At 40.3% G+C, this 21,604-nt stretch overlaps 1 protein-coding gene across 3 annotated transcripts; it reads left to right on the top strand.

The window, feature by feature from the left end:
* Positions 1-1,781: 1,781 nt before the first annotated feature.
* elovl1b (ELOVL fatty acid elongase 1b) lies at positions 1,782-21,037 on the top strand. 3 transcript variants are annotated; one of them, XM_038716081.1, is made up of 8 exons: positions 1,782-1,935; positions 17,005-17,107; positions 17,201-17,391; positions 17,514-17,594; positions 17,707-17,763; positions 17,856-17,961; positions 19,111-19,247; positions 20,211-21,037. In XM_038716081.1, the coding sequence occupies exons 2-8, from the start codon at positions 17,029-17,031 to the stop codon at positions 20,529-20,531; spliced, it is 972 nt and encodes a 323-aa protein (XP_038572009.1). In that variant the 5' UTR covers positions 1,782-1,935; positions 17,005-17,028; the 3' UTR covers positions 20,532-21,037. The 3 variants fall into 3 exon arrangements, with proteins under 3 accessions (XP_038572009.1, XP_038572008.1, XP_038572010.1); XM_038716080.1 differs by lacking the exon at positions 1,782-1,935 and adding an exon at positions 7,148-7,180; XM_038716082.1 differs by lacking the exon at positions 1,782-1,935 and adding an exon at positions 11,997-12,227.
* The last annotated feature ends 567 nt before the right edge of the window (positions 21,038-21,604 follow it).

Raw genomic sequence — 21,604 nt, forward strand, 5'->3', positions numbered from 1 at the left:
TTTAAAAGCTTATCAATACAGTCTAAGGGTAAGTGGAAGTCTACAGTTTTGTTGCAGGATTCTACATGTATTAACTTGCCAAACTCAATTCAAAAGGTAGAAGCCATTGACTTAGAAAGGAAGGTTATCTATTTTCTTTTATATATATTGTAAATCATTACATGCAATCCAACCAAAAAGACAAAAAAAATAAGAGTCAAGTTAAAAATAGTATCTGTCTTATACATATATAATGCAATTCAGATTTTCAAAAATAAATAAATAAATAAAAGTAGTGACAACATACACAGGAAACGATGGGCAAATCACAAAGAATGCCATGTAGCATAACAAGACAGATTAGGCCTGCTGCTTCCCTGTGCTCTAGTTTTGATCTGAGTGTTAGTGTCATCACAGAGAAATGCAACACAGGAGGAAGCAGTCAAGTATTTTCCCCTTTGATCATCACTTTGAGTAGTAGTACTCTGTCATCACTACTCACCTAAACCACGCTGCCTGCTGTTTTGAGGCCTTTTACTGGTAGCACAAAGTTTAATGAAACTGTTGTACCTGTAGGTTTGAGGAAGGTGTTATGTATGTATATTGAACTGTAAAATATGTTTTGCTACTATCTGTTCTCAGTTTAAGTAAAAGTGATATTGGAAAAAATATATTATTATATAATCCTAATAATAATTCTATTAGGTATGTATTTTACCAACATAAGAGAATCAGACACCTTCCAAGCATTTTACTGTCAATTTAACCTTTGTCTGGGTTAACAAAGCAACATTGTGTATTTCTGTGTTGAAATCTGTGTTGAAATCTGTACTTACCTACTGGTCATAGATTACTGATCACTCAGGTACAATGAAGAGGGACCCTAAGAGCAGCAGGTGGACAGTTTACTACTTTATAGGTGGATGATTAATGACCACAAAAGCTGAGCTAACACATTGTGCTTTGCTCCATTCTCTCATAATCTCTCTCCAATCATTATGAGTGAAGGCCACCATCAGGACAGCGTCACCCACAAGATTAAAGTGTCCATTCACCTCACTTTACCTCGCTGCCAATGTGGGATTACTTTAAGTCACCACTAGCATCAGATCCTTTTCTTTGAATGTGAAAATGTGTTTCTGACACATACCTGAGCAGACATATTTTAGCCTAGGCTATATGTAAAATATCTTGCTGCTATGCCGCCTATCTTTACTGGGGATCAGATTCTGTCATTCACTGAGTATTTTTGAAGACTGAATGAATAAATCACTGAAGGTAAACTGTTGTGTAAATGATGTTGCTTTTATCCTACAGTGTGCCTGGTGGAAGATAAAAGCTGTTAAGGAAATAAACGGTGGAGGCAGGTGGCTAGCTAAGGTCTGCTTTGATCCTATTATTTAATTGTAAATGTAATGGATAGGGAGATTGTTGCAAACTGATAGTTGGTAGTTTAGTAGCTAAAAATGGAAATAATTCATTGACTTGTTGTAGTTAAATGGCAGTATTTTTAAAATACCTATACATCAGAGGGGAATTGTTTGTCACACAAACGGATGGCAACGACCGACCACACAAAGTGCTGGTCTGACCATCGGGAGCAATTTGGGGTGCACAGTGTTGCCCCAAGGACTCGTCGACATGCGGAGCCGGGGATCGAACCGACAACCCTGCGGTCTGTGGATGACCTCCTCACCACACATCCAGTAGCTGTGTGTCGTCTAACGATCGCCTTCTGATAAAGCAAATATAGTTCACTAGTTAATTTGACCCTTTGATACAATCTGTTGATTACGTCCATATTAGGCGCCCAACTCACAGAGACTCCACCTTGTTACCGCTCCACCGAAGGGTTGGGTCAGACCATTGGAGCGGAAAGGAAGAGGAAGCAGAGCTAACTCGAGAGGCACGCGTCTTTGGACCACATTACCAGCGTGCCTTCGACACTTTCCGCAGGTTTGTTATCACGTTATGTTTTCATACAACTTAACAGTCAGGCTGATGTTGACTTAAATAGGTTTTACTTAATTTCAGGTGCGTTATTATATATTTGTTTTTTTTGGAGGGAAGGGGGAGGGGGAGGTGTTGGGGTCGCTTCCAGTTCAAGCTTCCAGCTTCAAGTTATGTTCACTTAGGTGGAAATATAACTACAATATCTTATAACCACAATATTTTATAACTACAATATCTTAGACGTAGACTAAAAATAACAGACTTTTGGCTGTAAATTAAAGATTTTGTTTTAGTCCTGAGTCACCCGGACATCGTGTCCGGTATTCTGCCCAAATGTGTGTCCCTTGAAAACGTCTGTTAGGAGATTTAATTTGCATACCAATTAGCTTATAGTTGTTTGGGCTATTGATGTTATCGTGCTGTATCTGCCCGCTTCACATCATTTGCACCTGTCCTGCGGACAAAGAGCTCATTGACAGCCGGACTTGTGCTCTGAAAAGTGGGTTTTATTGTCACTCTGCACTTTGAAGGCAAATGGTAATGTTGACGGTCATCTTTTTGTGGAGTCCACCGTTAGCTGTCATACAGTAACATCCTAACCGGAGCGATCAAGAGGACACTTTGATGTGTTTTTGCATGTCTAACAGGTAGGCTAGGGGATTATAGCAAATATAGTTTCACCCTAGTGGATCAAAAGTGAATCTTACCTGCTGGCCAAACGTTGTAACTGTTTCTAACGGTTCACTTTTAGCCAGAAAGGTCTCAGTACATGCAAGGGTCACGCCTTGTTTCGAGCTCTTCTTTGCTTTTAGTGTGGTTAGTCTGAGTCAGAGATGATGTAACCTTATACTACATGGTGTTTAACCATGCTGGAATCCATTGAAATTTACCTGCTCATGAGTTAAAGTCAGTCAAGTAAAGAAAGAATACTGTGAGGCTAAAATTGGAAGTTCTTAACCACACGTCATTCTGGTAAAATTATTCTGTATATGGCCAAATATACATTTAAATAGATTTTCTCCAATGCTTCAGTAACTGTTTTCACAAAGAATAATTTACAAAAAAATATGCACATAAAAAGTGAAAATGCTAAACATGTTGTAGCTCTTCTCTACATGTTTCTTGAATGTCTCGTGCTAGCTGGCCCTAATTCTTCTCTTCTCAGATGACCGTTTCCTATGGTACATTATGGATCACTAACTCTGTATAGACATGTAAACACTAGCCGTAACTAACCCCTGTGAGACAGAGAACAAGGGCTTCAAGGTCAACCAGCCCAGGTGTATTTCAGATAGTAATGTAAACACTAACTACAGCAGCAGTGTGACTGTTAATGCTTTGTTAGCATTGTGTGTTCTTATCAGTAAATCAGCTTCCAACGTCACCACCCTCTTTGAAGGACTTGCATTTAAGGCAAGAGCAGAGCTGATTTATAAAGGTATAAGCTTCAGCCAGTGGAAATGACGTGGGCTCTTCTTAAACTAGTGTTTTCTCAAGAAAACCTTTGCAGGCTGAGCTGGGTGTGTTTATGCGGCCGTCGACACTTCATATAGTTGACCGCAAGTCTTCTGTTGGTCACTGAGCAGCTGTAGTAAAGTTTTTGCTAAGTGGAGCAAAATGTTATTCATGCACTTTTCCCTTACCACCTAAGTCTACGTAGCATGGTGTTATAATACTGAAGCACAAAGCGAGATAGACTCTTTGATAACTTTTATGTTTATGTTTTAACTGTTTATGATCCTGACCTCCTACAAAGTCTTTTTCAGTGTTCCCCAGGTTGACATTAGGTGTGTTTGACTTCATGCGGCGCTGCGCAGCGCTGACTTAACGTGATGCATGCTGGACTTAAAATAAAGCATGCTGGTTAGAAATTGTGTCCGACTTTCGCGGGTGCTGCGAAACGTCACTATGTCACATAACATTAAAACCTCGCGGGAGCAAGGCAGCTGCAGGCGCCGAGTCCGGCGGCCGCAGTTGCTTTTCCCCGGCTGCACCAAGGGCAAAAGTGTGGTTCCAACTTGGTGCAGTCATTGATCTCAGCTTACAGTAAGCTCACGCAGGCAGAATGTATCCGACTTGACGGCGCCATCACCTGCATGTTAGACTATCAAGTTGGCAAAAGTCAGCCGCCGTCATCTCGAACCTCACCTATGATGCAAGCATCTGGCAAACTGTAAAACCGTTTATTGCTGTTTACTTTGCAACTGTTGTCAGTAGACTTGGTGCCCATGTTCTCTTTTTTAAGGTTAATAAATAATTAAAAAATTTAAGTCAGTCAGTCAAAATGTTAGAGCATCTCTGATCTCAGTATTTATGTAGATTAATGCATGAATACTCCCCCACATTAACGGGCAGAAGCTGCTTTAAGTTCACCGACTACTTAACAGGCTGTACGCTCCAAATTACAGCGAGAGGTTACTGTTTAAACATTTTGAACTTTCAAGTCCAGCTCTCTCTGAACAAAGTACTCCCTTGCTGATGTTTTATGAGACTGTTTGTAATTCATGTTTTCAAAGTTGATGTGTTTCTTCCTTTGTGTGGACAACATAGATTGCATAAAACATGAAGAGCTGTTGTGAAGCTTAATGTGGGCAGCTCCAGTCATCACCATGTTGCCATTGCCTGACTCTAGCTAATCCAAAAATGGGCAAAGATGTGGAGCTGAGGCAGGCCGAATGAAGCCTGTGTTGCTGAACCATGTAACGACTAGCCACCTGTCACTCACATCGGCCATGCACTTAATTATGCATAACTAAAACTGTTAATATAATTTAAATAAGTTAAGTTATATAAAAATTCCCCCTCCGCACAGTTGTCATGACGGGGGAAAATGATCTATAAAGACCCAGCCTCTGGTGGCTGTTTGATGAGCTACAGTTGTTGGCGCTTCCGAGTTGGTTTAATTATTTTGTGTGGCTTGGTGGCGAAACTGCCATACCCTGACATTCAGCATTTAATTTGGTGAAATTATTTTCATACAGTATCTTGTCTAGTGCAATATAAGTAAGTGCTTCTGAAATAAGCATAATATTTTAAATATGCGCCGGTTCAGTACGAATTACCCAAGAGATTACCCGGAAAGTAAGGTTGATTTTCAGACAAGTTGTTTTGAACTGCTGCATTATCGTTTTTTGGTCAGATTGTAACACCATTATTAAAATTGTAAAATGATTCAGCTGCTCAGGAGTCATTGGTTCAACTGACTGTTGTGTTCCCTGTCTGATGTTTGACATTGGTCAAGTGTGAAGGAAGTGTTTAGTTTGAGTTTTAGCATGCTCTCCCACGAGACACCTACACAGGCCTTGAGTGGGGATTGGGGAGGGCCTTTTCACACAAATCAGCTGTACAGTGCAGGATGACTGTCATACTTGAAATAACTGTCAACAACTATAGCAGGAAACTATGATTTCATTTTCTTACCAGGTGTGTTTTGGTATTTGGAGGAGGGGCTTAAATGCACTAGAGCGCTGCCACCACTCCCCCCAGTGACAGAGTGACAGGTAAGGAGTAGCATAGTCTGTTGAAGTAATATTATGGTGAATGGTACTTTCTTGTAGTAATTACAAACAATTAACTGTATTAGAATTTGACCCGTGGGCCATCTTTAAACCATAATAGCAACAAAGCGTTTACACATCTTCTCACCATTCAAATGTTGTGTTTTTGGAGAGAAAGGGGGTGATTCAAGTGATAGCTTGTTTTAAAACGGGACCCTCCTATGTAAAGCCCAGCTAATTAAGGGTGTACTCGTGGGTTTAGTTGAAAATTCCTCTCATATTACTGGCAGGATTCTTTACACAGGGCTCCAGTCAGAACTTGAACATTTATGCACAGTCTTGCCCCCTAATTCACCAAAGGTTGCTTTGCCGTAGGCTGTTTGGCTCTGTTTTTTGTAGGTTTGGCTATCATTTCAGTTGGCTCTTCAAACATTGTACTATCCTAGTTCATCGATGACTCTGAGTGCAGCTGAATCTCGAGCGGTCAAATGATCATGAAGGTTTCTTTCAAAAAGCCTCAGGTTAGCCAAGAGTCAACAAAGGGGAACCGTAACATTCCTACTCAAAGTGTCTGTTTTAGATATGATCACAGTTTACACAATGGCTTCCTGGTTCAGCTTTAACATACAGTACTAAGATCTTAGATCATCTGGCTAAGCTTTTGGTTTATCGCTTGTCTGAACAATCACGTTCTTTGACCTGTTTGACTTTATTGTGGCGATGTCTCCATGTTCTCAGATCTCAGTGATGCATTTACTCTGAAAATGATTTCATATCACATCAACTGATGGCAGAACTTACAGTCCAAAAAGCTCAATTTTAATCAAAATTAGTTTTGAATTAAAAATGTTCTACAGTCTCTAAGCTTTTTAATGAGCTTAGAGACTAAAGCACTTTTTTTGTATTTGAAATAAAAGGCAATTATTCAGCATATTCGGCACAACTGAATTGTCAGGTGTTGCAACCAGCTAAAATATTCATTTAAACTGATAAAAAAAAAAAAAAAAAAAAAATAGGTTAAAGTGAACAAATGGTTGAAAACAATGATGATCATAGATACTGTGTTGAAGAATTATTTTTCCATCAATAAATGTAAAATTGGATACTAAATAACTGGCCACTAGAATGCAATCATTTTAGAAAATTGTTATACCAAACACAAGCACAAAATAATTTTTTAGGCCTGACACTTTTTGGACACTCTTAAGGTACTTGCCAAAACAATAACTTATAATAAAGTGTGTGTGTGTGTGTGTGTGTGTATTTGGTTGCGCCACCTGACGTTTTGGGGCTGTGAAGTTTAAAAAAAAAATGAATTTAAACACTTTGAAATGTTATTTAACAAATAAAACTTGTTTTAAACACTTTCTAATTTCAAAAATATCATCCATTTTGAAAAGACTCACACCTAACCAGTTGTATCAATTTAGCTTATAACTCAGGTGGGATCATTTATTCAGAGCCTCTCATTATGTCTCAGTGTGTGGACACAGACTGAAGGATGCCACCATGCTAATTCACTTTCCCTTATGTTTCCTCCACCTCCTGAGCTGCAGTTGTTTCTCCACGATCCGTATCAGCTTGAGTTCATTCATAAGGACGATGCTCTATTGTCTGTGGAATGTTACAGAAATATGAGTCGCTGGTGGGTGAGACCTGCAGGGGGAACAGAGACCGGAGGGAGGGGAGGGGCTTGAAAAGAATGAGTCCAGTGTTGAACGGTCAGCCTTGCTATGTATGAATACTTGCAGGTAGGCGTGACACTGCACCCCCTCACACCCCACGCACACCCACACACATACACCCACACACACACACACCCTCCCCTAAACACAAAAATCTGGAGATGGTATAAACATGAAAGCAAGCCCAGCAACATTCCTGTGCCTTATAACAGCTGGCATACTACGACTTTAGTATTTGGTTGTCAACATTTGTTTTTCTTAAAACTAAATTTTTTTTCTTATATGTGATTTTTAAAGCGCATGCATTGTGCTCAATTTGTTAATCATTAAGTCACCGGTATTCATTTTTATCTTACCACAAATCTGCCATACATGACTGGAAACCAATTTGCACATTCAAATCTATGAGGATAATGTGCAGTCACGGCTCATCCAAAAGATATCCAGATATTTAATGGCAACAAGGCTTCAGCTGCAACTTTTAATTTGTATTTTTGAGGCTGAGACTATCAACACAACAAATGTTTTGACAGGGATTCCTCAAATTTGTTACTGAAGAACTGTGATACATTTGAGACACTATATATTGTGAATAAAATTGCTAAAAAAACAAAAAAAGACATTGAAATATGCAAAATGCATCTACAAAACATGTAGATTAGATTTGAGTTGTAGCCAGTGTGGAATGAGACCTGCTTGGTTTTGAATACAGCTCTTTTTCATCTCTGTTGTTATCTTGAGACTATTATGTCAGACGTATCTTGACTGAGATGACCTTGGCATCAGGTGTGCTGTCCCTGAAGGCCAGGACGGGTTCACTGATTGAAGGCCTTGTTTTATTGCGAGTGAGTTTGTCATCCTGCTGGTTTGATTGGATGTGTGTTATTGTTTTTGCCATGTGAGACTGAGTTTTCACTTTACTGATACAATCTGCTTCAACTTGGCATTCACTCAATTTTCAGTTTGACGTTGCAGTCATTCAAGATTTTCTGCTGACTTGTTTAAAAGGTAAGAAGAGGCTGTAATAAAGATTCGCTGTGGTTGGTAAATATAACCTGACAAAAAACATCTGCTGTCCAGAATGTTGCTAGTTCTGAGCTGAACCACTAATAACTTGAAACCCCGACAACTTTTCACAGGCATTTTTGCGTTAACCTCTGAAGGTAATGCCTCTACTGTAAGACCTGGCTTTTCAGAACCGAATGATTCATGTTTTTCAGTGTGTGATACGTTGGAGGAAATAATCTGGGAGACTTGTGCTCATTACACTTTCCTAGTCAACAAGTTTACCAAGATAATCAGAAGTTCAGAATCAGGCTTTGGCAGTTGAGTGTCAAACACACTTCAAATCCACATCCAGTAGACATCAGTTGATGTGATGTAGCTCTTACACATTTCAAGATGAGGTTTTAGATATGAAGTCACACAGTACTTAGTGTAATGAATTTATATTCTAAAATGGGCAGATGTATTTTGATTGGCACTGTGCCTGGAGACAAGGTGTATCTACACGGCATGTCTAGTCTCTGGAATTTTCCTGACTTTTGCTTCTAAAGTATGTGTGTGTGTGTTTTAAAAACAAAAACGTTTTAAAAACAAAAACGTTTTAAACTATTTATAACCTGCTAATAATACTTTACACCACTCCTAAAGCATTAAGTATTTCTTGCTTACTACTTTGACTACTTTTCACTTCACACAGTGGATGGAAGTGGGACTAGTTTGCTTTGGGTTTTGGTTTTACTTTGGTGAAAACACTTGGACCACACTTTTACTAAAGTAGGGTTACCATGTGTGGCTTTAACTATACATTTTTTCTTACGTGACTGATGCTTGTGTCTGTAGGGCAGTTTTAATGATTATCAATTCAGAAGTTGACCATATGAGCAGTCAGGGAGCTCTTTTGTAAACCACCATAATTGGCTTTTCTTAATCCTTCTCTCTTCACTTTGCCGCGTTGCTTATTTTGCGAGTTGAAAAGGGGTGTTTGTTTAACAGTGCAGGATGACTGTCATACTTGAAATAACTGTCAACAACTATAGCAGAAAACTATGATTTCATTTTCTTACCAGGTATTTGGAGGAGGGGCTTAAATGCACTAGAGCGCTGCCACCACTCCCCCCAGGGACAGAGTGACAGGTAAAACCAGCCCAATCAGATACAGGGCAACATCAAAGAAGGCTTACAGTGACAAAATAGAGGTAACACTTACCTCTTGGCCTTAGGTGAAGATGTCAATGATGGTCGTTCAGACTTGTGTTTCTAACGACTGTCATTACAACAGCCAGGAGCACTAATGAACCAGCGGTATCGATGATCTTGGCCAACGACCCCACAGAGGTTAAATAGCTGAGTTTCTCTACTAGTTATTTCAGTGAAGAAGTCTCTCGGATGAGGGACAAAACATCTTCTAATATCTTCAACCATGTCCAGTTGCCCTTGACTTTAACCTTCTTTGGATAACAATGACCTGGATGACTGAGAACCTTCACAGACATGAACAAGCATCATTAGTTGACAGCAAACCGTAGACTACCTCAACAGCTGCATCCACAGATCTTGAACAGATCTAAAAAATAAGGCAGAGAAACAATCGGTATGTTTTGGCGTTTTGCCCATTACTTGCAATGTCTGATTCATTCCAAAATTACTTTCTCACCCACCTCCAGCGATAGCGGTTAACGTGGCAGAACCATGAGGAGACTAAGAAAGACGAGTGACATTATTACAATTATGAAATCACACAGTTACTGTTTTATCAAAATAACTGCCAAGGTCATTTAAAAAAAACAAAAACAAAATCATGCTCAACGTCCAGTTTTATTATCTTTAGTCTGTATTAATGAATGTTTGTCACAGACGGAGATAACTCACCAGAGGCTTGAGGAGGAATGAGAGGGTTTTCTTCAACCAATTAGGAAGATAGTAAGGTAAAACCTGTGATCTGAGCTGATGTAGTGAATACCTGCTCTTTCAACCACACACTCACTACGCACTCAAAAAGGAACTACTGGTTGGCAACTGTGAGTGGTAGGGATAACATTACAGGACTAATAAAAGAGATAAATGCATCAGTCTCTGTTTGGGACTGTTTGGGACTGTCATGCATGGCGACATCAAGACTTGTTGAAGTAGGCAGATTGCATGTTAGACAAACAGCATTGTCGGCTAGAATACATGCTAGGGTGATGTAAAAAAATTACGACATTTTATTCAAAAGCCTTCCATAGATAAATTTTGAGAATGATGTGGCTTTACAAGGCTATTTTACTTCTGCATTAGTGGCAATAAAACAATGTTGATAATTAGTGCAATATAATTTTCCTCAATAACAATCAAATATTAATTAATGTGTTGTGTTGATTTAATTAATTTGAGTCACAAACAAATTAGGACTTCATTTTTCTATTAAGTTATGTATTTTGTTGAGGAAAAGGGACTGAAAAAAGATTTTGCTTAATATTACTCATGCATATTTGTTAAAAAATTTTTTTATCATAATTGTTTTGGATTTTCTACCTCAGATTTGCTAACTACTCCACTGTTTGGCATCATGTGTTTGTCATGTTTTGACCATAAAGAATAATTTCAAAACCACAATTAACCATCTCTGTTCCTCAACAGAAGCAAAAATAAGCCTTTAAACTTGAAAGAAATGACAATTTGACATTTATCGTGATAATTATCGATTTGATATGAAAATTTTTAACGTGATAACATTTTTGACCTAATCGTCCAGCCATAATTGACCCATCTGAATAAATTATGAATGAACCTTTGGGGTTCCCCGCGCATTCCTACCTGGAGTGGCCATTTACCTGCTACCAATCCGTAAGCAGAAAACTTAACAATTACTATAATTATAAGGTTTTGTTCCTCCATGGAACGGCTGGGCGTGGCAGTGAGATCAGAGTAAGTTATTTCCTAATAAGGGTTTAACGTCATAACACAACACACTGAAGATTTCTAAGCATTAATGTAGGACTCATGTCTTCGCTGTGCAGCACTCATTATCTGCCATTAGCTTTACTCTTCAACCCTAAGTAAACATCGAGGGTTTATGACTGTTTATGGTGCCTCCGAGCTTGAATGTATTAGATTTTGTTCTGGTAGGCTATGATGGGTTGTGATCCTTGTAGCTGCCAGTAAACTGGACATGTGTGCTAAAAATTGGAACTATACGAAGCAAGAATGTTCTGTGCTAAATATTAAGCAGCATTGTAAGTGGAAATAGTACACTAGCTTACGTAGACAAAAATAAAATAAATGGCATGAAATTAGTCTGCCAAAGCAAAGGAGAGTCTACCTCACAAGTAGAAACACAACTACTCCTGTCTTGTTTCAGGCGTTTTAGCGATGACATTGTCTCTCAACACAGGGACAGAAATGAATGCCAGTTCTGCTTAATGGGTGGTGGCCGGGTAGAGAGCCAATGAAGGCGTAACAATGGCCCCCTTCATGATAACAGAGTCTCCACTGATTTCTCGCCCGCTGCCCTTGAATAATATTATCAGCCCACCCCATAGTGAAAACTTACAGGGCGACTCCAGAGTCGTGTCGTGTTTCTCTGTATGTGTGTCTCAGTGGGTGGAGGGTGTGACCAGGAGAGTAAAAGCCAGACGGGGACTCAGACTTGTCGAAGTAAGGGCGGCAGTCACAAAGTAGCAAGCTGCATTTTTATTTCTTGGTGTTTTGTGCCTTGGGTTTAAATAGGGGCCATCTGACTCTCACCCCAGTTGTACTCTCTCTTGGCCGCTCGCTTGCACACAGTGCTCTCTCTCTCTCTCTCTCTCTCAGGCTCAGCCTCTTTCCCTCCCTCTCCTTCTGTGAGCTACTTATTCATCTACTGTGTGAGTCAGGGAGGGTGGGGATTTGGACGACTGCTGTACCAGTCACACTTTGTCAGTTTACTTTCTCATTCCCTTACCCCATCTATCTCTCTGTCGCTCTCTGTGTTTCCTCTCCCTGCTCTGCTGTTTTCTCTCTTTGCTGCTACCCCAGCCTGCCCGCCTGCCTGCACTTATAGTTTACAGAGAAGTTTTGCCGTAGTGTGAAAGAGGAATCCACGTTGTCTTTTGATGATTTAAAGGGGGAAAATTCTAGACTCGACAAGGTAAGTTGCTCAATATTATGTAGAAGGTGAACTACCTTGAGTGTGGAGTCTGCCCACATGTTGAGCAGCTGAAGGGTTTTGGTTTTGTTGTAGCTTTTCTTTTACCAACAGGAAAGGTTTCTCTTATTATGGGGATCTCTGTTCTGTTTAAAGTAATGGATACTTTACGGTGTGTTTGACTAATGGGTTCTTGTCTGCTCCTATAAAATCTTTTTTTTCATCTCAGCTCCAGTTTGTTCATCATTAACTCCTACCTCGTGAGCGTGAGATCCCTTTTTCCATACCTATGATTCATTGACATGGCTCTCACAGGAAATGTTCCCCCTCCCTTTCCACTGTGCTATATCTTCTTGGTAGATGTAAACCAGCCACCTCCTTGTCAAAGTTTCCTTGTAATTTGAGCGGTTGCGTCGGGGCATAGAGTAACTGTTTTTTTTTTTTTTTTTTGTAGCTCTATTAAAAATAAAGGTTTTGGTTTAGTCACAAGAATGGACTGGACAGTTATGAACAGTTCTCTTGAGAGGGCACAGAAAGGTAGACTAGGTGGCCATATGTCTACAGCTAAATTGCTTCAATATAGGAGAAACTTTTTGGAGCCCTCACACAGTTATGAGGAAGTTCCTGTCCTCTTGTGAAATTACTGGTATTGCTGAATGCCGTTGAACAGTTGAGGTCAGCTGACAACAGTTTATACTCCAGGGGCTGTGTTATAGAAAATTCCTATGTTAAGTCTTAAACTAAGACAGGAAGAGACAGGATTTTTCCCTCTTTGGTATTACAGAAGCAAATCCTAACTTACTTTAGGAATCACATCTTATCTCATGTTAGGAAATCCTAAATAGTCAATCCAACATCAGTCATCCACTGTTTGTTACCTAGTAGAGCCTGACCAATATGGGTTCTTGGGGGTCGATGCCAATATTAAAGTGAAAAAAACCCAATTTATGAGCCGATATCTTGATTTTTAAGTATGATTTGGATAGTAGGCCCCTTTACTGTATAAACTACACTTAGAACAGGCCGCTATTGAAAGCTGGTATGTATGTGGGCTTTAAAACCTTTTCCTAAATGGATTAAGTTAATAAAATAGATTACAGTCTCAAAAAGTGAACATATAAACATTTGCACATCAATAAATATTTGCTACAGGAAGGTGCAACTTTTCAGCCCATCTGTAAACACAGAGAGAGAGAGAGTGAGAGAGAATAAGCATGTGTATTTCACTTTACACATAATCTGCCATAATTTCAATGTAGCACATTCACATCTAGTTCATCCCTTTACCAGCAGTCTTTAATTCTAACCAAAGCTACGTGAAACTATTTAACCACCGTTAGTATAAATCATGCCCTCTCGGATACAGTGAGCTGCTGTTGAATGCATCCAGGAATGTCTACGAGGACCTGCAACTTCCAGATTTCATTTAACTAATGTTATAACTACAACCAGAGCCGTTACGGCTCTGACTACAGCGTTTGACATCTACAACGTCACAAAAAGAGGAGCTACAGGAAGCCGTGTTATTTTCTTGTTCTGTGGTTTAATCATTTCAGACACGCTGACTAACTGCAGACAGGCGGCTCATAGATATATTTAGAATACGTCAAAAACTATAGTTTTGCGTCCCATTACGACCTCGGCGCTCCTCCACTGATAAACCCGGCATTAGCATGTGGCTAATTTAGCAACGGGCAGCGTTAGCTACTGTAACGTTACGTGATTTTAGAGAATATTTGAAAGTGATGAACTAGGGACAAATGTGGACCGTTCACTAGAACTGCCACACTGTTTGAAATAAATCTACAGTTACGTCTGTCAGCAGCTTCCAACATCCAGCTACCGTTAAACATTAAACTGCTGTGAGCTGGTAGGAAGCCGGGAGACAGCAGTGAAAAACGGGAGGGGTGACTGGATCTGTTTTATTATAATTATTAAAGTCATGTAATTAACTTGACAAAAGACCAACTCACCGCTAACACAGCCCTCTGCCTGTTTCTAAATGCTGCGTGTAAGCTCCTGTAAACTCCGGTCAGCTTTATTTTTTTTCTTTTTTTTTCTGTGGTTTTTGTGGTGAGGCAGTGTAATTAACAGGGGAGCTGCAGCTGGTCACCCTCTGGTGGGCAAACTATGCAACACCCATGACATGAGTGAAGGATCTGACTCTAGGTTTCTTTTTTAATAGTCATATATCTGCCGTTATACACGGCAGATGCCGATTAAATGCAATTGGCTCATATCGGCCGATAATATCGGCCGGCCAATATATCGGTCAGGCTCTATTACCTAGTAACCGATGACTATTTTCTCATCTCTGTTAACTGTTAATCTGTAATGGCCTTATCATTAACAGTTCCTAACCCTTATTTCCATGGTTACCAAGCAGTTAGGATAGGATCTGCAGGTTAGGAGGTTTCTGTAATATGGCCCCTTGTCCAAATCTAGGTGGAGTCACTATGGTTGAGTTCATTGATTAGTAGATGCAACAAATGGTACAAAAATGTCAGAGCAGCAAGTTACAGTAACTGTTGTTAGTGGTGTCAGTGCTGATCATAAGACTATCCCCCTGACTCACCCAATCAGTTTTCTTATTGGTCTGTATTCCCTAAATAAACACAAGTCTGACTCTCACATGTTGCCTGTTCATACAGTAGTTTGAACTTGGGAGATTTAGAACTTGTATTCAAAAAGCAAATCCTACATTATTTTTTATAGGGTTTCTGAATAATCACAACAGTTTGATTTAAGTTGGCATACAAACTAAATCTCAACTCATGTATACACTAAAACTACACTAAACTATTGTAATTAAAATGCATTATCAACGTAACTGAGAATTCTGGCTTGAAAAACTCCTTTAAGTTTATACTGGAAACAAAATTCTGAATTCAAATTTAAGCAATGTGACATGGTCACTACATTAAATAACCTAGACATTACCACTAACCTGACCAGATGACCATCTGGTCAATTTAACTGTTCAGCATTTTTCCTCAGAACAAGACAGACTCTGCAGCGCAGACATGATGATACTCTTGTTGAAATGTGAGGCGCCCAACGAAATGCCTCATCGTGGGTTCAAAAACAACCACAGCTTTTTGTGTAAGAGTTTTCTGAAATGTCATATCTGATGTGTTGTACAACGCCATCATTTGCACTTCTGATGATAACACTGAGGCTTGCAAGACGCCAAAACTCAAGTTAAAGTTTTCACCATGTCAAGGGAAAGAAGTTAGTCAATACTGCAGTGCAAGTGCAGCTGTCACAAATTGGTCTTGAATGCTGGACTTAATCACCTGGAAGCTTTACAAGAAGATCAACCAGTAAAATACTGTGCAGACTGTAGAGGGCATCTACAAAAGGCAGAGGAGTGTCCAGTTTGCGAGAGATAATCAATTTTCATTGTAGACCTGTGCTGTTCAGAATCAATTTCATTCAGTGTGAGTTAGTTTGTAATGTGTTTTACATTCATTAACTCACTGAAAGTACTCAATGAGTCCATGAGAGACTAAAATACCACTGAAAATATCCTGAAAATTGAATTTCCTGCTTCACATCCTGTGATAACAGTGTTATAAAAAACTGATACCGAAAAAAAGTTGACATCCTTAAACTTTGACCCAGCTTATTGTTGGCAAAATGCTTAGCTGAAGTTTACACATTAAATGTCTTGTGTCACTGTGTTCCCTCTTGCAGTTTTCCTGAGCAGCATGAAATTATTCGATTTTAATTATATTGGCTTAAGGAGTGCTGTTCTTTAGCCCTTAAGCAGTGAAAAGGTTGAGCATTGTAGATTGTACATCAAACAATGACTCCCTCTGGGTCCAGTGTGTTGTGAGGAGACCACACCCTGCATGTCCTCTACTTTGTGAATATGCTTCACAGTTTACACTTGATATGGTAAGCCTTTGTCAACAGAAAAATACGCAGGTCTGAAAAGCATAGCAACATTCCTGTGTGCATGCTGCATGTCATGACACTTTACAATGGCAAAACACTTCTCACCATAGCTGTAGTTGAAATGATGGATTCAGTTTGCAGAGGCAGTTTTCTAATACATGTGGTAGTCGCACAACAAGAAGGAGCAGTTGTTGGTTTAAGGAACTTTGATATCGAGGTCCGGGTTCTGCACTTTGTGTTCAGTGACCCAGAACCTTCCCTTTTTTCCACAGTTATTTTTATGTATGTTAAATGTATGTTTTATTCCAGTTGGGTTCATTTTAGGAGAGCAGTTTTTCTCAACTGTGTGTCTCAACTACTGACCTGACTCCTGCTAACAAACGCCAGTAGAGGGCCGTGCTTAGTGTGGGATGAGGGATGCCTTCCCACTTCCCTGTAGCACCTCCTCTCTGATATCAGGCCATGTCTGATGAGTCGTTGGTGCTGGGTCAAAGCATCCAGGGATTTTTTGTTGGGAGTGTTTGTTTAGTGTGTGATGAGCTTCTCTGTCCTAGTAACAGCATTTCAGCCCCTCTCAATCAGGAAATATTACAAAATGCCCCTTGAAGGCATTTGTTGGTCACGGGTCATCCACAGGAAGACCCACGCAATGAGTAAGACATGTGATCCTGTATTTATGTAACCAATTCTTGAAAAACTGGTACATTTTAGCTACTTTTACACATCCATTGTCTTTTGACATAAAACTGGCCAAAATATTGTCTTGAACTGAGTGATATTTCCCTCTTTGAGTTACTATCATGGGAGTGATGGAAGGATTGCTACTGTGTTTGGCTGTGTCAAGATAAAACTAACAATGAGCTTTGTTGTTTTTGTGCAGATAATTGGGACACAACAATACAAGATGGCAAACATGCTTCAAGGGATTCAGGAGATTGGCTCACATGCCATGGATATCTATGACTACCTCTTGGCGGGACTCGGTAGGTGATTTACCTGAGTAAATACAAAAAGATAACTATATATTTGGTTAATTGTTTAATGTAGTCCCCCCCCCCCCCCCCCCCCCAAATCAGATCCACGGCTGAAGGAGTATCCACTGATGCAGGGTCCTGTTCCCATGTCCACAATATTGCTGTGCTACCTGTTCTTTGTACTGTACCTTGGACCTCGCATAATGGCCAATCGCAAGCCATTCCAGCTAAAGGAAGCCATGATAGTCTACAACTTCATGCTAGTGGCATTGTCAATATTCATCGTTTATGAGGTAAAACACTGTTATTTAAAGTCTCCAGTGGACATGGCTTAATCTATGTCATTTCTGTCATCATCGCTAATTTGTAATTAGCTATGACTGCAAATTTAAATATTGTTTATTATATTATTTAGTTCTTGATGTCTGGGTGGACCACAACGTATACCTGGCGATGTGATCCAGTTGATACCTCTGACAGTCCTGAAGCACTACGAGTACGTTCCCTCTAACCGCTCAGTCGTGTACAATTCTTGATTAATATGAAGTAAAATGATTATTAAGGTGGCTGTGCACTTCCCGTTAACTCAAGTCTTTGCTTCTCCCCAGATGGTGCGAGTGGCCTGGCTGTTCTGGTTCTCCAAGATTATTGAGCTCATTGACACCGTAAGTTCAGTCCATTTCACCCGATTGCCTTGGGGCTTCATTTTTGGTCACCATAGCTCGGCTATAACTTATCAACATCCTCTTTTCTTCAGGTCTTCTTCGTTTTGAGGAAAAAGCACGGCCAGATCACCTTCCTACACATCTTCCACCACTCTTTCATGCCCTGGACATGGTGGTGGGGAATTGCCTATGCTCCTGGTGATTACACATTAACTTTACTACACATTAACTAACTACAGTTTTGACTTGTCGAAGAGTTTGAAAATGATTAATGGAGGAACAGTAGCAGGTGGGGGATATAGTGTGATAACTTCATCCTGCAAACCAGTCTTGACCTGTACAATCAGCAACACTGACCTCCATTTGGTTTCTGCTTTTGCCTCATTAAAAAGTTATTCAAGAAACATTGTGCAGGCCATTGTAAAGTACTGAAAAAGGTTCTTTGGTTACATGGGGGCCTATACTATGAAGCAAGTTCAGCATACCCAGGATATCTTTTTGTTATCTCGCTTCACTAACCCTAACAACCATCTTTGCGTTTAGCGGTCACACGGCGCTGGTTATCACCTCAGTAAGTCAAGCCAGGGTTTCCCATTCCAACCATGAGCGTGTTCACATGAAAGGGGCGGTGTTTGCAGCAGACGATCAATCGCAAACATGGACAAGTCCACTGGCAGCAGAGCGGCATATTTCATAAAACGAAGACCAAAATATAATAGACAAATGGTAAGGAGTTAAAGCCACAATCCAGGCTAAAAGCACCACAGCTGCATTTGCCAATTGCAGACGGTGTGAATGTGTAAGTTAACAGGCTTATAATATCACTACCCAATCATTAGATTATGAAAGTAGATCTGACAATAATTACATTTGTGTATAAATACATTTTATTGGACTACGTGTCCTCATGCTGATAATGTGCCATTCTTGTGTGAAGACACAGGATTTGCGGTGCTGCCATCTAGACAAAGTGCTCCGGGTTGCTTTCACTTCATGTGTTCATGCTGCTTCACGTATTCGTGGGCAGGAGTTATGCTGCAGCGAAGCTATTTCCAATTCACAGAGAGCTCATGGAGCATCACATTGTTGAGTATCTGTCTAAAATACTCCCAAACTTCGGTCGAAGGCGAGGTCTTGTAGCTGGAGCTTGTCCGGGAATCCCACTAACACCGGATGCAGCGATGCAGCGACACTTCGATGCACGTAATGCGAGTCGACTATTTACATAATCGTTAACGTCAATGAATCGCCCAAGCCCTACTCATAATATAACTAATATCAAATCCTGCTTCGTAGTTCAGGCCCCTGGTCTGAGCCGGCCTAATGTTATTTATGATATTCCCCCAGGTGGAATGGGATCTTTCCATGCCATGGTGAATTCTTCCGTCCACGTCATCATGTATTTCTACTACGGCCTTGCTGCTGCTGGACCACGCTTCCAGAAGTTTTTGTGGTGGAAAAAATACATGACTGCCATTCAGCTGGTACGTACACCGTATGTATTTTTCTGTGTTTGTTGTTAAGAAAATAAAAAGAGCCAGGTTCAGGTGTGATGAAGAAGTTTTGGAAACTGATAAAGACTTGCATAGAAATGTTTATGGAGCCCGGCAGAGGAGATACAGTGCCCGCATGTGAACAAATCAAATAGCAACACCAAATCTGATGAAAACTTCCTGTCTGGGGGATATTTATCCTACCTAGAACTACAGAGCTTCATTAATTGTCCAAATAACGCTATTTCTCACCCCTCTATACACATGGAAAGATTCAGTTGGATATTGGTTCAAATCAAGACACGTTGCATGTCATTAAATCCACATGTAAGACACATAGAGCCTGTCTGTCTGTAATAAAACAAAATAAAAGATAATCTCGACCTTGGGTTACCTAATAAACGGATAATGGTTCATCATTAACAAGGTAGCAGCGTCAGTCAGTCGACAAGCAGGCAGAGAGGAGACAGAGTATGACCTACTGTTTTGGAGTCCCTGGCTGTCACTTTTGCTTACTTTAGCTCAGCAATTGACCCTATCATGACCTGGGGAAACCTGTGTCATCGTACCCCTAAATTCCTTCACGTTCATTTTATTATTAATGATAATTTTGCCACTTCAGGGATTATCTCTAAAACAGCATGAAAAGCTTAAAGGGGTGGTGGTGGTGGTGGTGGTGGCACAATGGATAAGACACATGCCTTTGGTGTGAGAGACCCGGGTTAAATCCCCCACTGTGACCCATCCACCATTGTGTCCCTGAGCAAGACACTGACCTAATTGCTCCAGAGACTTGCGACCTCTGACATGTATAGCAATTGTAAGTTGCTTTGGATAAAAGCGTCAACTACACTAGTACACAAGTTAATGCCTCTGCTCCAAAGGCACCAAGACAAATTCCTCAACATTTATTTATAGCAAGTGCTTAGTTGACCCTTGACTTCTTCCCAACAGACCCAGTTTGTCCTGGTATCTCTCCATGCTACCCAGTATTACTTCATGGACAGCTGCGACTACCAGTTCCCTATGATCGTTCACCTCATCTGGATGTATGGAACCTTCTTCTTCGTGCTCTTCTCCAACTTCTGGGTCCAGGCATACGTGAAGGGTAAGCGGTTGCCGAAACAGGACATTAAGCAGTGTCAGAACGGCACGGCTGTCTACACCAACGGCAAACACCACGAAAACGGCAACAGCATCAAGCACGGGGCCAGCAACGGCTCTGCTCCCCACGAAAACGGCAGCTCTCACGTGGGCAAGATGAAGAAGGCCTAGTATCTCTAGAAGGAAACGCCAAAGAAGTACAACCCAGAACTACTGCGGATTCCAAAGATAATTTTGGCTGTGTTTCTTTTCCTGTTTTTATTTTTTTATGCAAAACATGGGGAAACGACGTGGTCAATGATTTCCACAGTAGGGGTTGCACATTTTGTTGGTTTGTTCGTTCGTTTCTTTGAGTTGGAAATCCATTTATGGAACACAATGTATGAAGAGAAGATGTTATGACCTAAATGTTATCTTCACTGACGTTCAAACAACCTCCTTGTTCAGTATCCCACCACCCCGCTTGCCTTTGCTACTTATCTGACCCCCATGTCCTCCTGACCCCCTGTGGACAGATGACTGTACAGTTTCTATCAAACTTGAAAATACTTTTTGTAAATAGTTTTACAACACCAAAAAAAACAACTAATTGTATTGGTATGCTTTAGACAAAATTTTGTTATACATTATGTATTTAAAATTTAAATGCCAATAAATTCAATTTAAATTATCTTGTACATTTTGTGTCAGTTTTCTCTAGCAAAATAGGCGTTTGCTGTAAAGGGTTTCAGTCATAGTTTTCAGGTCTTTGGGGGAAGACTGACATTGTGCATTGCTTGCTTGTGCCTCTTGTCTTGGCCATCCCAAGTATGTGGAGCAAGTAGGAGGTAAACAAAAGCCCCATTCTGCTTTGTGTCATGGTAAGAGACAGAGAGAAAGCATCATGCAGACCGGATCTACACCCACACGACTCGACCACCAGCTGGTTCATCAGGGTCAGAAATGGGATCATATTTTCATTAAAACTCAGTGAAGATGGTTTGTTTTTTTAGTTCCATTCAGTCTGCAAATGGGTACAAGATAAATAAAGCACTCATCCAGTAGATAAAATGGCGACCACTCCTTTGGTCACAGCTGTAAATTAGCCCTTCTTTAAAGTTGCTTTATGAAACTGATCTTGTGAGCAGGAAATGATTGTATTCAAAATGAGTTTTAACCAAGGGCAGAAGTATTTATATCCACAAGTAAAAGTACTTCCAGCAGTCTAATACTAACTCTACAAGTACAACTCCTGCATTCAACTC

This window comes from Micropterus salmoides, unplaced genomic scaffold, assembly GCF_014851395.1.
Source record: "Micropterus salmoides isolate LMB-PRFRI ecotype aquatic unplaced genomic scaffold, ASM1485139v1 Ms_hic_scaffold_13, whole genome shotgun sequence".
NCBI lineage: Eukaryota > Metazoa > Chordata > Actinopteri > Centrarchiformes > Centrarchidae > Micropterus > Micropterus salmoides.

Coding starts and splice junctions, on each gene's coding strand:
- elovl1b (XM_038716080.1), top strand. Junction 17,392..17,513: donor CAATATTCATCGTTTATGAG/GTAAAACACTGT, acceptor TATATTATTTAG/TTCTTGATGTCTGGGTGGAC. Junction 17,962..19,110: donor GGGAATTGCCTATGCTCCTG/GTGATTACACAT, acceptor ATATTCCCCCAG/GTGGAATGGGATCTTTCCAT.